Source organism: Macrobrachium nipponense, chromosome 31, assembly GCF_015104395.2.
Source record: "Macrobrachium nipponense isolate FS-2020 chromosome 31, ASM1510439v2, whole genome shotgun sequence".
NCBI lineage: Eukaryota > Metazoa > Arthropoda > Malacostraca > Decapoda > Palaemonidae > Macrobrachium > Macrobrachium nipponense.
The window spans coordinates 60480026-60496980 of record NC_061093.1 but is presented as its reverse complement, the minus strand read 5'-3'; the positions used below and the strand labels follow the sequence as shown (position 1 = coordinate 60496980).

At 41.4% G+C, this 16955-nt stretch overlaps 1 protein-coding gene and 1 pseudogene across 1 annotated transcript in view; one reads left to right on the top strand and one right to left on the bottom strand.

Annotated features, from left to right (window-relative positions):
* LOC135206526 (small ribosomal subunit protein mS39-like) overlaps positions 1–8535 on the top strand; it is a 32175-nt gene extending 23640 nt beyond the window's left edge. The window contains exons 5-10 of the mRNA XM_064237881.1: positions 2161–2302; positions 2685–2781; positions 3671–3805; positions 5742–5943; positions 7036–7163; positions 8440–8535. Coding sequence (XP_064093951.1) covers positions 2161–2302; positions 2685–2781; positions 3671–3805; positions 5742–5943; positions 7036–7163; positions 8440–8535 — 800 coding nt within the window. The remainder of the gene's footprint in view (positions 1–2160; positions 2303–2684; positions 2782–3670; positions 3806–5741; positions 5944–7035; positions 7164–8439) is intronic.
* The window catches only part of LOC135207035 (small ribosomal subunit protein mS39-like), a 72189-nt pseudogene that overhangs the window by 41008 nt on the left and 14226 nt on the right, over positions 1–16955 (bottom strand).

The window sequence follows — 16955 nt, the reverse complement described above, 5'->3', positions numbered from 1 at the left end:
GTTTCATTATAGCTGTCAGTAACTTGGTATCTCCATTAGGTAAAGATAGAATAAAGAATAGAAATGAATGGTTATTATACTGTTTGGTAGTATCATTAGTTGAAGAGAGATACTAATGACAATTTATGGCTTACTGTGTGCTAGGAAAAAGGATTGCTTGGCGCTCGTTTGATACTCGTAAGACGGGTAAGAGCTGAATGTAAACAATCGATTGGAAGGCTTGTTTTTTGTTTGTTTGTGTATTATAGTTAATGATTAATTAGTAATTATTTGAAATGAGTACATACTGATTATTTATACATTTTATTGGCATATTCTAAGCTTTTAGCTCTTAGGTTTAGATGTCAGAATCATAGACTAGGCTACAGTAGCAACCGCTAACATAGGCTAGGCTTATTGCTAAGGGACATATGCTGAAGTCCTAATATATGCAGTAAAAATGGAGTTGAACATTACATGCAGTTGAATATTACTCAAGTATGTACAGTATTTTGCCTTTTTAGAGTCATATTTCTTCCGTCGGATCGGCGTCGTAACCCTAGAACATGTGTTTTAGGCCTGGAAATATAATTTACGGGGGTGGGTTTTGTTTTTGGAGGGCTTGGAACGGATTAGCCATTTTACATGTAAAATGTGTTCCAAGATACGAAAAACTCATGATACGAAGGCCGTCTCGGAACGGATTAATTTCGTATCTCGAGGTACCACTGTATGTTCTTTTTAACTGTCACATTTGATATATGAGCAGTAATTATTTTATGTTATCTTTGCAGTAATTACTAGAGCCATTTTATTATTTTGTTAAAGAGAATGGCATCATCAGTGGAATTGATTTTATATAAATATGTCTCGGTTATTCTTATTATTTTCCTCTCATTAGGGTTGATATTTGCTAATAACCGGCCAATGTTCATATTCTGAATTTGAACATTGGCCAGTTATTAGCAGTTCCATTGATGCTGCCATTCTCTTTAACAAAACATGTTTAAGACAGGGTCCCTTACCTTCATATAGCCATTTTATTAATACTAATATTTTTCTGAAATTCCAGATGGAATTAGGTTAAATGGGGTAACTAGGATAGTTTCTACCATTGTAATATATGTGTAGACAATAGCAAAGCATTTTACTAATGCTTCAATACCAGAAAAGGGCTGAAAAGCTGTAATGAATTACAACTTACAGATACCTGAAACAAAGTTGAGTTTTCATTTTAGGTAAGCCCTTTGTTCACATCAAGCAATTATATAGGGGTATATGATATGGATATTGGTATGTGGCACCTAATTAGGTCATCTGTGAGGAATATCTGGCATTTCTGGCAACTTTAAACTTGTTTGACCCTTTAGAGGAACCTAATTGGTACCTGGCTGACTCACAGCAAGCTTCTGAGAAGTAGCTGCTTATGATATGAAGGTTGTGGCTTGTGGACTCCCATGCTATTGACAGACATGTTGCTGGGAACTACATGCATGAAAACAATAAAGGTGATGTACCAGAAAGATAATGCTCATTTGAGACGGTGTACGCACTGCCTTTATTCAACTTATAAAACTGTGATAGGACAGACTTGAGGTGCAGTAGTACTGCATTTTCACAGTCTTAAAATCTGATATTTCTTACAAGCCACAACTGAGGTTACACTGCTTAATTCAACTATATTGTAGAATTGATGGCAAAGTCCCAGGGGTGTGTGTTACAGTGGAATGCCATGTAGTAGATGGTATTGCAACAAACACACTCTAGAAAAAGGGAGGCTTTCATCAGGAAGCAAGCAGTGAGAGTGTAGTGTTTTACTTTGTAGTGCACTACATTTTATCCAAACCACAGAATTTTATTTATTTTCATATTGCTAACCATTTCTTGTTAGTGGAATATTTAGCTGTATGACTGATGTTTATGCTTATTGCAACAATAACTTTCATGTTTAAATAGCATGCCAAAAACAGTTTTAAAAAATTCAATTTAAAGGTTAGTAGTAGTGAAACTTGAAGATTATTGTAGGCTTTGTATTTTTTGTATTTTTGCTATCTTTTTTATAGTATTTTGTAAAGTTTTAATATTAAAGATAATTATGTAAATTTACCGAGCCTTTTAGCCATAATATAAAATCTTTTACTTTTGTAACCTTTTTCATGTGATACATCTGGAATTGAATAGAATTGAGTGAAAAGATACGTCAAGATCTTCTTGAATTTGTGTGCTATTACAATTGTGAAGACCCATTAGATGAAGACTGGGTTGAAGAACGGTGGTATCGTCAAGGTGTGATGGGACGTGGTGGCATAAAAAAAACTTGGAAGTAAGTTACGAGTTTTGATGGTTTATGAATATAGATATGGTGCATTTATTATTTCTACATTAGGTTTTACTATTTCAAGATTAGTATGGTGCTTTATTAAACATCTGAAGATTGTTTTTACTACATATCCATTAATAGTGATGCTCACAAATATTACATTGTATGCATACATTGAATGTAATGTTAAATTCACAACCTCTCTTATTTAAAAAGAAAATTTGGAAGGTAGGCAGGCTATCCATAGATTGCTGTGTCGTAAAAAAAACTTTAATTCTGTTATCACTTGGATTAATGTAAGTCAGTATGTATTCAGTATGTTGTTTTTTCTAATTGGTTTTACTATAAACACAGAACATTTGAATAACACACTTCTGTATTTCAGAGACAATGGATTTGCTGAGGAATTATTTCAGTCATTAGAAAATAAAGACTCTAAAGCTTTTTGTTCTCTTATTCGTGGAATGTCCAATTACTTTCAGGTAAGTTTCATTTTGATTAGGTAGACCTTTACACTTGCCCAAAATCTGTTATTAATTACTTACACTTTTATGTATTAAGATATTTTAACTTCAGTGATGAGTAAAATATGAATGAAGTACTCATACATTATAATTATCATTAGCATAGCTGGATATGTTTTTTGATCAATCTTACATTTATGAGTAAAATATGAATTATATTTCTAATTAGAATAGCAGGATATGATTGTTGATCAATCTTATTTGAAATATATTTGTGGGATAAATATCTAGTAAATTACAATTTTTAAAGCCAGGAGTTTATAAATAGAGAACACACTATGCTTATCCGATTTCCGGTTATTGGCAATCCATACCTAAAAGAGGTGCCATTAACCAGTAATTGGTTCCATAAGCGCCAAAAATCGCAGATTTTCAGTTATCAGCGATTTTTGCTTATCATCAAGCTGTTGGAATGGAACCCCTGCCAATAACCGGTGACTGCCTCACGTAAATTAGAGTTATTACTGTATTTGCCATAATTTTAATAAACTTGAGCTTATCTGAAGAAATAATATGAGATCATTTATGGTTACGTATTAGAGATGCAATACATAACTCAAATTAGAATGTTGCAGTCTGAGTTCTTAATGTACATGAAAGAATAATTTAGATGAATTGATGATTGTTCCCCTTGCGCATTAACCATGTAACTATCAGTACATTATAAACTGCTAATTTAGCTCTCCAGTCAAGTTTTGTGCAGTGTTTTCCATTGTGTTTTGTGGAGTGATTCAGTACACATCCAAGTCATTTTAACCATCAAATGTAAGGGATAGGAGGATGCCTTTTTGTTGTCATTAATTTTTTATTATGGATATGAGTTACAAATTTTGCCATATTCTCTCAGATTGATAAAGCATGGCAGCTTTACCAAGAAGCACAAGAGAAAGGTATCCCTTTAGATACTGAAACTTACAACTCTGCCATTCGGATTGCACCTTTTCTTCGAGAAAGCTCAGACTTACGTTGGCAGCTCATGAAAGTAGGTGGCATTCCAAATTTTTCGTTTTCTAGAGTTTGTATGCTATGCATGTTTAAAGTTATACTCTTTTCACAAGGAAGATTACATATTCATATTTTCTTGTAAACATAGTAGTCTATGCCATTATATACAACAATTACAGTAACTTGATGAATACTGGGTAATCAAGTCATTATCAACTGTTTTTGATAGTGTTCAGTCGACTCCTGCTATTCGTGGAGTCACAATTCACGGACTCACCCATTCGCGGATTTTGCTATGGACCACATATACCCATTAATAGCAGAAAATTTGCCTATTCGCAGTAATTTACACTGAGAAGTATTTACAAATTACTGTATTTTAATGTCATTTTCGTGACTAAATGCACTTGTGATAAAACTGTTACAAAACTCAGATATAAGCATTTTTTAGTTTTTCTTTGTGTTTTAACCATCAAAAGAGGGAACTAACAAAAAGTGTGCTTGAGTGTACCTCCAAGTAAGGGAACTCCAGTCTAAGACAAGGGGAAGACCCCAGTTCAAAGGTTATGGCACTGTCCGAAAGGCTAGTAAGTCTCTTCAGCATAATAAGAAAGGACAAATTCAAAAGGTTAAAAAGTGCAGGATATTCAGTGTTGTCATGTATGTGTGTGTCAAAATTGAAAGATATGAAATTAGATATGCCAGATTACAGGCAGCCCCCGGCTTATGACGGGTTCGGCTTACGACGGGTTCGGCTTATGACGTTCCAAGGTTACAACACTTTTCAATTATATTTATCAGATATTATTTCCAGGTTTACGACGCATGTTCCAGGGTTACGGCACCTACAACGCTAATCTGACAGAAGGAATATGACTCCAAAAATGCAAAATAATCAATATTTTAAGATTATTTTGATGAAAAATGCAATAAGAATGCAGTGTACATCGTTTTTAATGCACTCAAAACATTAAAAGTAAGGTTTTCTTAGGATTTTTGACAATGTTCTGGCTCACGATGATTTTTGGCTTACAACGCGTCTCAAGAACGGAACCCCCATCGTAACCCGGGGACTGCCTGTATTCTGAGTTGGTGTAGGCGTAGAAAAAAGTCTGTGACCAAAGAGGGGCCAAACAACAAACTGTACTGGCCGACCTTAGTTGGTACCTTACCTTTCTAGTGGTTGTATCTGAATGGGCAGTTGGTACCTTGGCCAACCTACTACCTCTGGTAATTAAGATTGTAATGATATTGACCTAGTTTATCTTTGTTATTTCATCATCATTTCATTTTCTTACTAATCTTTCTCCTTTCATGAGGTACTAGTTAAATTTTGTATTCAGAACGTAAATTACAGCATGATACATACCAGGTAAAGCCTTTATTAAAAGCATTTTTATTTATGTAGAATTGCCTTGATTAGTTTTCATTAAATTCATATACATAGTTTTTTTTATTAATATAGACTGCAAGACTAAAAAGAAGCTGATGTATTTGAGGCTTTGAAGGAAAAATGTTAGTGAACTGCAAATTTTTCTGTAAGATATTCCAGATTTTAAATATTTATGTACAATATAATTAAATGCATTTACAGTGGTCCCCCCGTATTCGCGGGGGATGCGTACCAGACCCCCCCGTGAATAGTTAGAACCCGCGAATGTTTGGAACCCCTATGAAAATGCTAAAAACAGCCTATTTTGTTAGTTAAAACTCAAGAAAAACCCACTAAAAATTTTCATACTTGGTTTTTTTAATAGTTTTATCACAAAAAGTGCATTTTATGATGAAATTCATCAAAAAAAACAGGAATTTGTGGATATTTATCATAGAAAAATACCGCGAATGCGCGAATTTTCCGCGAATAATGCAGGGAAACGTTCCCCAGAGAAATCCGCGAATGTGTGAGTCCGTGAATCTGGAGAACGCGAATACGGGGGGTCCACTGTATCACTAACATTTTTGCTTTCTTTCAGGATATAATGAAAACTATGGCAGATAAAGGTATAGCTCCCAATCTAGGTACTCTTAACAGTACTCTTGAGGCCCTAGTTCAAGCAGCAGGGTGGCGAAATACTCGTGACATAAGTCTTCAAACGTTTGCAGAGTTTTGTAGTCTCGGAATCAAGCCTTCTCTTGCTACATACTACTACTTGCTTCTTATTCACTGTAGAGAGAGTAAGTACTTGTTATTTTTTGTAGATGTATCATTTGTCAGTATCAGTCCACGTTTTTCACTATTTACCAGCCATAGTCATACTGACATGAGCATTTTCAGTTGCCCTTGCCTTGACATTCGTGGGGGTAATACTTTAATTTCATCCTACATTTTGTCTTATTTATTCAAACAACTGGAGCTGTGTTATCTGTCGTCAGATAAACTTCAGTTGATGATGATATTACTTTCAAAATTGCAGTAAAAGATTGTTTGAGATAGGTTTGCGATCCCGTATCCCAAACCCTTTGGGCCAGCAAGTTGTGTTTCAGTTTTTTATTTCTTTTTGATGATGTTCCGGCTTACAACGATTTTTGGCTTATGACATGTCTCAAGAATGGAACCCCCATCCTAAACTGGGGACTACCTGTAACTTGAAACACTCAATATGCTTATATACAACAACTGTCACATTTTAAACTGAAAACTTTATGCAAAAGGCAATTAGTATCAGCCTTTTTCCCCCATATTTGTAACAAAATACACTGCATAATTACTCTTTAAAGAAATGTAATCCCTTTCTTTTTCTTTCTTATAAATAACACATTTCAGTAGATAAGTAGCCTTATCATGATTTTATAACCTTTAATGTACTTTTATACAGCAACTTTATCAGTTGTTACCATATTGCATTACCATACACAAGATACAAGATGTGTACATATGTGTGACCTATTGACCTAGGCTAGGTGTTACACTTACTGTATCCTATCATGTTATTTCTTCATCGTAATATTTATATGTACAAAATACCATTGTTTGCCATTTGCAATGACTATCGTTTATGTTGTCAGAATTAGCTGATGTAGCCGTCTAGTAAAAGAATAAGGAGATTCATTTTAGTTGCTAAAAGAAATTAATGTATTACTTGAATTATTATTTTTATTTTTGTACATAATTCTATATAAAACAGGTACGCAAAGGGTACAATAATGCTTGCATAGATATGTATGCTTATGTGCATCATTGTATAGTTTGTTTACTACCTTGTATAATGTTCTATAGGATTTTTAGCATATTTTTCTTATACTAATGAAACTGTAACTCATTTACAGGAGGACCTGTTAGCAACATGCTGATCAGCATCTTACATCAAATTGAGGGGAAAACTTTTGAAATTCGAGATATGAAAGACACCTTTTTCTTTGTCACAGCAATGGATGTTTGTTGCAACCACCTGAAGGTATGATAAAAGAATTTTTCAGATGGCTCCATTATTGCACTGATAGTGTAGTTTAATTCCTATGCACACGTGCCAGAGACAAATTTTTAGAGCAAAAAATGAATTTGGCTCTCATGAGATATGCCCTTATCACAAGAGGAAAAATATTACAATCAGGAACTAGGAATTAGCTTAATACACTATCAAAAATTACACACTTGAGAGTAAGAAAAAGAGAGAAAGCAGAGCACTCACTTCAACACCTAGAAAGCAACTCTCTTGTATGTAAACATTAATACGTAACCAGGAAACATCTGAAACTTTAGAAAATGATCCAATAAATAAGTACTATTTAAGGGTACAAATATTTCAGTAGAAGGATTCAGTGCTTAAAGTGAATATAGAGTACATGTAATTACTTACAAGAATTGCATCTTCAGCGTGAAAGAAAAATTGATTTCGTGGTCAAGCCAACTGAAAAGAGCAATGACCTGTAGATATGCAGAAAGGCCTGTCTTTATTTATATTCATCATAATAAAACCTAATTCTCTTAATGGTAAATTCTCTAAAAGTCTTGCTTTAAAAAAAAAAAAAAAAAAAGTCAGACTGTTCGCAGAGATGTTGTAAATGTCATATGAAGCCCAGGATGTCACGAAAACAGCAATTCAAGAGTAAACCCTTGACATGGAGCTGTGACTTAGATAGCAGACAAAAGAAATGGCACAGAGGACTCTGGAAGATCTATAGATCCATGCGCTCATGCGCTAACTGACAGAGAATGCAAGATCTTTTTGTTCTGTCAAATGTAGTGGCTGGGGACTTTGACAAGTACACAGAATGCTATGTAAAAGTAGTTGGTTTAGTAGTGGGTTTGTGATGAAACTAGTTAAACCATGTACAAATCACTGAAATCATAAATTGCATGGAAGCAAAACTGTAAAAGGGAGGTACAGTCTTTTGAGCAGTTGTATGAATCTCTCTCTCTCTCTCTCTCTCTCTCTCTCTCTCTCTCTCTCTCTCTCTCTCTCTCTCTCTCTCTCTCCTTTAACATTATTTAAGTATCCAAATAATGAATTTTATCATGAAAATTTATTTATTAATTATTATTATTAAGGTTCATGAAGCATGAAGGGATTGATGCTTTAAAAGCTTTTGAGGATCAGTATATACTAACATTTTAATTATGGGCTATGATATCTGTGGAAACTTAAAAAAACTTTATATTTTAAAAATATTTTTGTATGTGGAGAGTTACTATAATTAGTTTCTATTAAGGAAAACTGATAACTTTTTCAGAATTTTACGGTTGCCCGACATGTTAATGAGGTATTGCACACTGGAGACAATTACCGTCTTATTGGTGACTCATACAAGGAATCCATTTATCAGTAAGTAGGAATTTTTGGAGCTCCTGTTATAGTACTGAATTATACTGTATAGATATTAGGTAATAATGTTCACTTTTCATCAACTTCCATGCAGATTATAATACTGGCAGTCCTCAGTTATCATCGGGTGTTCCATCCCGACAGTTTGATAATTAGGAAAAATTGCTTAAAGAGAAAAATAAAAAAGTGAAATTAATAAAATCAGGCAAACTAAAACCGGCTTTAAAACAGATAGAAAGTAATCATGTCCCATCTTAAAGGCGGTAGGAAAGTAACTGGTGGGTCACGGGACGCCGAGGGCATTCTGGGTAATACATGCCCTGTGACCTGGTATAAATGCCAATAGTCCTTGGATCTCACAAGTTTAATTTTAATTCTACCGGTTTCCAGCTTGGCCCCTAGTATTATCCTAATGTTAAGACCTCAGGTTTGTTAGTTATGAAAAATACAAATTGGTTAAATATTTGTCATATTTTAGCACTTATTGACACCCATAACTGGATTTGGTGCAGATAACTGGTTAATGACACCTATGTTATCTCTGATTTTCGGCGGTAGACAAGGCCCATAAAACTGGATCGTCGATAACTGGGGACTGCCTGTACTATTGTAATAATTATTGATCACTGTAAATGTTTTTCATGATATAGTGCTAGTTATGTTGCTGAAATAAAAATGAATATACTTGTCCTATATCACAGAATATTGAAAAATGAAAAGCAGTAAAAATTAAGTCAGAATTTTCTATGGATGATGTGTCATTGATACACAGTCATGCTTCAGTTGAAAGACTTAGTCCGTTTCAGAAGGCTGTTTGTCTCCTGTGCAGTTTATATGAATGGTTTAAGATATTTGTTTTACAGTGTACATTGTGAAATTTGTCTCTTTCTGTATTATAGTTTTAATTTATTTGAAACTGAAATACATAAATGCATTATAATAAAAGAAATGTAAATGTTTTGTGATAAATATAAATGACTAATTATCCTGTCTGACACAAATAATGGTTCATTCCTTCCCTCATATCGACCTGTTTACAGTTTTGTTTTAAATTTCTGTTCTTAAAACATTTCATTTCTTTACCATACAGCATTCCCAGTAGGTTTAGCTCCTTAATTTTTTTTTCATGCTTAGTTAATTCATGTAGTAGCTCTGTCATTTAATAGATATGTCACTAGTAAAATTTATAATTGCAGTTTGATGAACTTTGGTTAGGAATTATTTTCCGTCCTTAAATTTCTTTTAAGCAAAGAGAAATTATGTTTTCAAGTAAGAGCCAGGTTTTTTTATGATACTTAGCCATATGCCTTAAAACCTGATTTGTTCCGATACGTAATACAAACCATCGGTCCTTTAACAATAGGAAGTAGCTAGCGGCAGCTGGAACGGTCGTAAGCTTCGAACAAGGGGAGAACGGTAGTTAACTGCTTGTCCGACAGGTAAACAAATCACTTTTGCTTTCGGCCGCGGGTGTGAAGGACGTGTTCGTCATCGTCTCTGCCTGCTTCATCGTCGTATGCTTTGTTTATATTGTGTTTTCTACTATTGGTTTGTTTGACTTGAAAATGAAACTGTAAGTACACTGTTTTCATTTTCATTACTTAATTATGAACCAACATGGCTATTGCCGTAGATGCGGCGATTTCCTCTCTTTCCATGAATTGAACCCTTGAATTATGTCTCGGTGCCAAGGGCGGGCGCGCTCGCGCCGAGTCATGTATTTTGGGCGAAAGTGTGTAATTGAAAAATGTAAGTACTCTTTTCATTATATTTTTGCCCTGTGCGTTCGTTGCCGAGAGCGTGATTGCTCTCGGCACGCGCCTCTTATTTTGTATGATAGAATGCAATGAAAGTGGATTTGCAATTGCAGTATTCTTTTCATTTTCATTTATTTATTTGCATCAATTTTAATTTGGATCAATTTTCGCTCTTACCCGGGAATTGATCCTTACGATTATTTTCTGTGAAAGTGAAATCGCAAGTGCAGTATTCTGTTTCATTTTCATATATATTTTATGATAGTATCATATTATTATGGATCAAGTTTCCGCTCTTACCCGGGAATTGATCTTTTCCCCTTTAAGTTATATGAAGTGAATCGCAAGTGCAGTATTCTGTTTCATTTTCATATTACTTTTCACTGCTGTGCGGGGGTAGGGGAAGCGAAGGTCTGCCAGGAAGTCGTCGGAAAGTCGTCGTCTTCTTTCCTGCCCCCGCTCAGCTTCCTCGCTGTATTTTGTATTTGGGGTCTTCCTTGCGTTCGGGGTGGGGCATGTCTTCCCCCCGTGCGTGAGGGAACCCCTCTTACTAATCTATCTGTGCTACCGCAGGTGCTACATCCGTTACATCCGTGGGAGACGACCTTGGACAGGTATGGACCACCGCGGCGGCAGGGCGTGCCTAGCATCCACGGGCTGCTGCAGCGTCTAGCGAGGTCTGGGGCGGTCTCCACTACTATCTCCACGGCCGCTTATGCTGTTCCTCCCCGCCTGGTCTACACTCCCCATGCTGTGTCGGTGACGCCGTCTGCCGCTACTAGGGCCGGTCGCCGCCGTACCGAGGGGGGGTATGCCGCCGCCGCCTGTGTTCTTCGTGTTGCCTGCCCAGACTTCCGCTGTTCCAGCAGCTCGCCCCTGGACCGGCCGCCAGTACCCAGGTTCCCGCTGGCTGCTGATGATTCTACGAGGCGATGGCTGGGCCTGCCGTACCTGCCGCTGATGTGGTTCCCGCTGCTGGCTTGGCTGTCCCTTCTGGGTCTACCGCTGCCACTGTTCCTGCGCTCCTGAGCTGGTTGCTGTACCTGTCGCTCCTGGTTCCTGCGCCTGTCCATGCTGGTCCTGCCCACGGTGTATCTTCCCCAGTCCCAGGTCCTTCCGGACAGGTGTAGTCGGGCTGTGTTGCTTCGGCAATAGCCCCGGCTCCGGCCTGGATGGAGGACCTGACGACTGTCCTGCGTGAGCTGACGAGGAAGAGGAAGAAGAAGAGGAAGGTGTCATCTTCGTCTTCATCGTCTGCTGCTGCCTCTTCCCCTTCGACTTCTAAGGCCCATAAGCCGAAGAAGAAGAAGGCTGCCTCCCCCCCTAAGAAGTCTCCTTCGGGAACTTCTAAGGGCCCGTCCCACCCCGGTGGGACGGGGGGTCCTTCTGCCGGTCCTTCTGCTCCTTCGGGAGCGGGGCCCGTCTCCCCTTCCGTAAGGAAGAGATAGACGGGGACCAGAGGAGTACCAGTTAGCGCTGGTACTTCCTCGCCTGGTGCTAGCGGCGATGCCGCTACGCCAGGTTCCGGCTCGGTCTTTCGTTCGCGAGAGATCCCGAGTGTACGCTCTCCCTCGGGAGACCGTGCAGCCAAAGTTTCGGCGCCAGAGTTCGCTCGGCGCCAAGACCGCGGCACGGAGCAGAAGGCTGGTGAGAGCCGCTCAGGTGACTCTCGCCAGACCAGCGGCCGCTCTCGCAGCGACCACCTGGTAACCCGGGTTTCCCCCCTAAGAAGGCTCCTTCGGGAACTTCTAAGGGCTCGTTCCACTCCCGTGGGACGGGGGGGGTTCTTCTGCCGGTCCTCCTGCTCTTTTGGGAACAGGGCCCGTCTCCCCTTCCGCAAGGAAGAAGAAGACGGGGACCAGAGGCGTACCGACTACCACCGGTATTTCCTCGCCTGGTGTTTGCGGCGCTGCCGCTACGCCAGGTTCCGGCTCGGTCTCTCGTTTGCGAGAAGTTCCGAGTATACGATCTCCTGCGGGAGAGCGTATAGCCAAATTTTGGCGCCAGAGTTCGCTCGGCGCCAGGACCGTGGCACGGAGCAGAAGCTGGTGAGAGCCGCTCAGGTGACTCTCGCCAGGCCAGCGGCCGCTCTCGCAGCGACCAGCTGGTAACCCTGGTAGACGTGACTGTCTCTGACCAGCCACGGGCTGAGGCTGGGAAGAGGTTCCCCCCTCTCGATCGTTGGTGCCAGCCTCGGCTGGTACCAGCGGTATGACGCGCCGCTCCCACAGGGACCGGGCGGATAGGGGGACCAGCAGCACTCCTCTGCACACGAGATCGGGGCCGCTGTTCTCGGTCCAGCAGTTTCCCTGGGAAACGGCTCGACTAGGCCTGCAAGTTGGCGATCGCCTGCAGCCCTCCAAGCCCACTGGTTCTGCCAGCGAGCGAAAGAGGAGCGTGTCATGTCTTCCTCTCCCGTGCCTGCAATTTCCTCGGTTTGCACCAGGAAGAGCGAGGCACAGCGGGGTGATCGTGAGGGGCATGCCCCGCACGATCCCGTCACGACGCCGGAAGTACCAGGTACGATCTTCGGACCGACCAGGACGTACAGGCAAGTGGCAGGAGGAATCCAAGAGGTATCTATCGCAGTTCCTCCTCCTTAAGGGGGAGGTTCTCGGAATGCTCTTGTTCGAGGGGCTTGACTGTCCTACTCTGCAAGATGCTATGACTTCCGAGATCCAGAGGAATTTTGTCGAGGTTATGGCGCTGATTCGTGGAACCCAAACCGACGCTGGGCCTGCCGCGATCAGAGCTTGCCGATTCTGTCTTGAACCAGAGTCTCTCGTCTCCGGATAAGAAGGCTCTCTCAGATCTGGCCGGTCGAACAAGCTACTTCCACCTCCTCTACTGCGACAGCGGCGTTTCTACGTGTCTTCGGACACCGTATTTAGATACCCCTCCGGTCTTCCTGAGAGGTTTCGATCTCGATGAGGACTGGAATGAGTCGGAGGACGGTATCGGCTCTCTCCTGTCAGGTGTCGATCACCCCCACCCAGACGACGTTCACAGTGGCGGCAGACCCTTACCTACAGGGCGAGTTCGTAACCCTCCTTGGGAAAACGTTTTCTCCTGACGATACGTTTTCCCAGACTCTGAGAGGTCATCGCCACAAGGCGATGGCTGCTCCTACTCTTCTCCAACTGCTAGTTCCACTGGGAAGGCGAGCGAGTATCCAATTCCTCCCCCATTCACTCTCTCCTTACGGCTACGAGGGAAAGGGGAGGGATCCTACACAGATTTCTCTGTAGGATCCCACGTTGGGGACTGCGCTACCGGGGGGACCTTCGGGTCCTACCTGACGTAAGCCCAGGTCGTTGAGGAGGGATCCTGCCCCATTCTCGATTTCTACGGGAATCGAGAGGACCACCAGCCGATATCGTTTGACGAATTCGGTGGGGGTTTCGCAGAGTGCTTAGAATTCTACGGAATTTCTGGCGCATTCAGTGTTCGAGTTTTTTACGATCTCCAAACACTTAGGCGAGACCACGGTCCAAAGTGAGCGAGACGAGAATCCCCGATAATTGTTACACGATAATCGGGAACCTCGCCTATGCTCGAATTCCTGGAATTTCTAGCATTGGGAAGAAGACTGCTGCTGAAAGAAGACTATCTCACAGTAGGCGACCAACCTGGAATAGAGAAGAACGGACGGGAACATCCAGTTTGGCTTGAACTATCGTCTTAGTTATTCTGTTCACCATTGAAGCTTTTCTTCGAGGAAGACTTCTCCTTCTTTCTCTTTGATAGAGATCGAAGGTGGTCGATCTCCAATCCTTATTTTGTTTTCTTGAAGGAAAGAATTTAGGATGGAGATCGTTGTTCAGAATCCTACAAATATACTACGTATATTAACCTCGCGACATGATTCTGCTAAGCAGTTGAATTGTCCGAGGGGTAGGCGCATATCCTAGTTACTCTACGGATTGCGACTTAGACGAGGAGTATTCTAATTGAACTGCAACTCGGGGTTGCCTGCAACCTCCCAGGAGTTTCCAGTTTCAATTTTATATACTTATGGTTTTGTCACGACAACACCATTTCAGCTTTTGTATTTACCGAAATTCGTTTCGCCTAAATATAATTGCTCGAGCATATCTTTTTATGCTCGGTGGTTCTAGCCGAACGCATTCCTTCGTGGAAAGGATTACTTGGCAACTCAGGATGACGAGTCAGCGACAGCTACTGCGTATTGAATTGCCCGAGGCATTTCAGTACCAGCTGCCGCCTCGAGATGCACGGTTGGTTATGTCTTTCTCCCCTGCTTTGATTGAATACCAACCATATCTCTGCCCAACAATCACGGACTTAAGTCTCTGATTAACGGGGATTCTCGCATACATGAATGACCATCTACTGCTGTGACGCTCGAATTCATCGCCTTCAGTATTGCGAGAATTTACAACAGAGATATCTCTTCGACTTTCATCTTTCTGTTTACTGCACGGTAACAGAATTATGTAATAGTCTCTTGCTGCATCGCACTGCGATAATGTGAATGATTTTTGCGGAATCTGAGTTTGTCCTCAAAATATCTCGTATTCGTAGGTGTGCAATTATTCATTGTTCACCCCGGATTAGCAGATGTATTGAAAGACATCGCCTACTCCCACACCTGCCAGCTCTACTTCCAAACGTTCAGCCCATAAGAAGCAGTTCTTCTGGCGGCTCTCCCCTGTGTTTCATTACTGAAGAACGCCCCGCTTTCATTGCAACTACGACTTCTCACCGGACAGCAATGAAATAGCGGTTAGCGTTTTCAGTCATTTGGAAGCACAGGTTCTGAATCTTGAGAATCTTTCTCTTGATTCGTCTGTGAAGACGTAGGTTGCATTCAATATCTACCTTCGTCTTCAACGGCACAGTGTTGTTTCTCCTTAGCTGAGATTCAACAACTATGAGATGTTTTGCCTTCAGGGACCTCGGTCTCTAGAAGGCAATTGACTTTCGCCTGTTGGGCACATGCCTTAAGAGAATCATCACCTCGCTGTCCGGCATTGGTGACAAACAAATACATTATTTGTTTGGTCTCTCGGCATAACCCTTTAAAGGCGAAGGTCACGTGACTTACTCGGATGCTTGGACAACTTGCCTCACTTCCGATACCGAACCAGTCAGTCGGCAGCTGTCAGAGCGCCCGAGTCAGTTACGAACTACGCTGTGGACTTAGTTCGGTTGTTACAGAGCAATCATTACTTCGTCTTAATAGCTTGTCACAGTTCCCATACCATCGAAACCCACCATGGAGTGTCGGTGTCCTATCCACTACCGAGAACTTCGCTGCATGGGGATAGGAGGATGCGAGACTCTTCGTGGCAAACGGACAGACCAGTATGGGTACTGGACATCACCGAAGTCGAAAAGAGGGGTAGGCCATGCGACTATTCCCTTCTTTTCCTCTGAGGAAACTGCATGACTTTTCCTGCGAAGTCAAGCATCCAGGGGATGGGGATCCGTGACGCTCGATTTCGTACCGAACTTCGTAGCGAAGACTCGGAACCCTTCGTTCCCTGACGATCGGTTCGAGTTGTTCACAATCCCCTCCCTAATGGACTTCACCGCCTTCGATCCGAAGGAGATGCTGCTTTGTCCGCAAGAACTTCTCCGTGGCGCAGGTACTGAAGGCAGGGGTCTGGTCCAACCAGACCACATGCACCTCCTTCTACCTTCGGGATATTGCCCACAGGTCCTTGGATCTTTTTCCTTGGGACCCGTGGTGACTGCTCAACACGTTGTGTAGCGAACCCAGACCCTCGCAGGCTGAACAGCATCGAGTCCTGGTGTGACCGTAAGAATGGATGAGTGAATGAGAGTGTGACTGGCTCCTCTTCCCATCTTTTTCTTTCCCTCTACCTGTGGGTAGAGGGACACGGTCGTCACCCTGCTGGATAAGGACGAGATGCAGGTGAGCTACTCAACAGAGCCCCATCCTATCCCTTTCACTAGGGATAGGAGCGTATATCCACCACTTCCTCCAACAAGGGGGAGGAAGTGGATGCCAGCTTGAGACAAACCCATACTTTATGTTGCCTCTTGCAAACAGGAACAAGTTCTTGCTTGCTGGTACGAAGAGATACGCTTGCCTCTCTCTTAGTACTCGGCCCAGAGGTCTGACCATTGATCCTGCGGTGCACACCCCGATCAATCGGACAGAGGCTTGGATCTCTCCCTCGCTCTTACGACCAGGGAGGCATTCCAGGGATGGACGAACACCAGTCTGTTCATCAAAAGACTCAGATTCCTCCCACCAAGAAGTGAGTCTTCCTATTGTTAAAGGACCGATGGTTTGTATTACGTATCGGAACAAATGACAATTTGTCGAAAATTGCATTTTTCCTAACTATACAAACCTAGGGTCCTTTACATAGGTGTCCCCTCCTCATGCCACCCCTCACTCTGCGTATTTTGCATGGGCCAAAAGCAAAAGTGATTTGTTTACTGTCAGACAAGCAGTTACCTACCGTTCTCCCCTTGTTCGAAGCTTACGACCGTTCCAGCTGCCGCTAGCTACTTCCTATTGTTAAAGGACCTCAGGTTTGTATAGTTAGGAAAAATGCAATTTTCGACAAATTGTCATTTTTTTTCTATTTTCCTATTCCCTTTCTTCTGTTAGCTTTTATAGTTTTTTTTATAGTTTATCATTAATAGTTTGTGTCTTTATTTTGAAAAA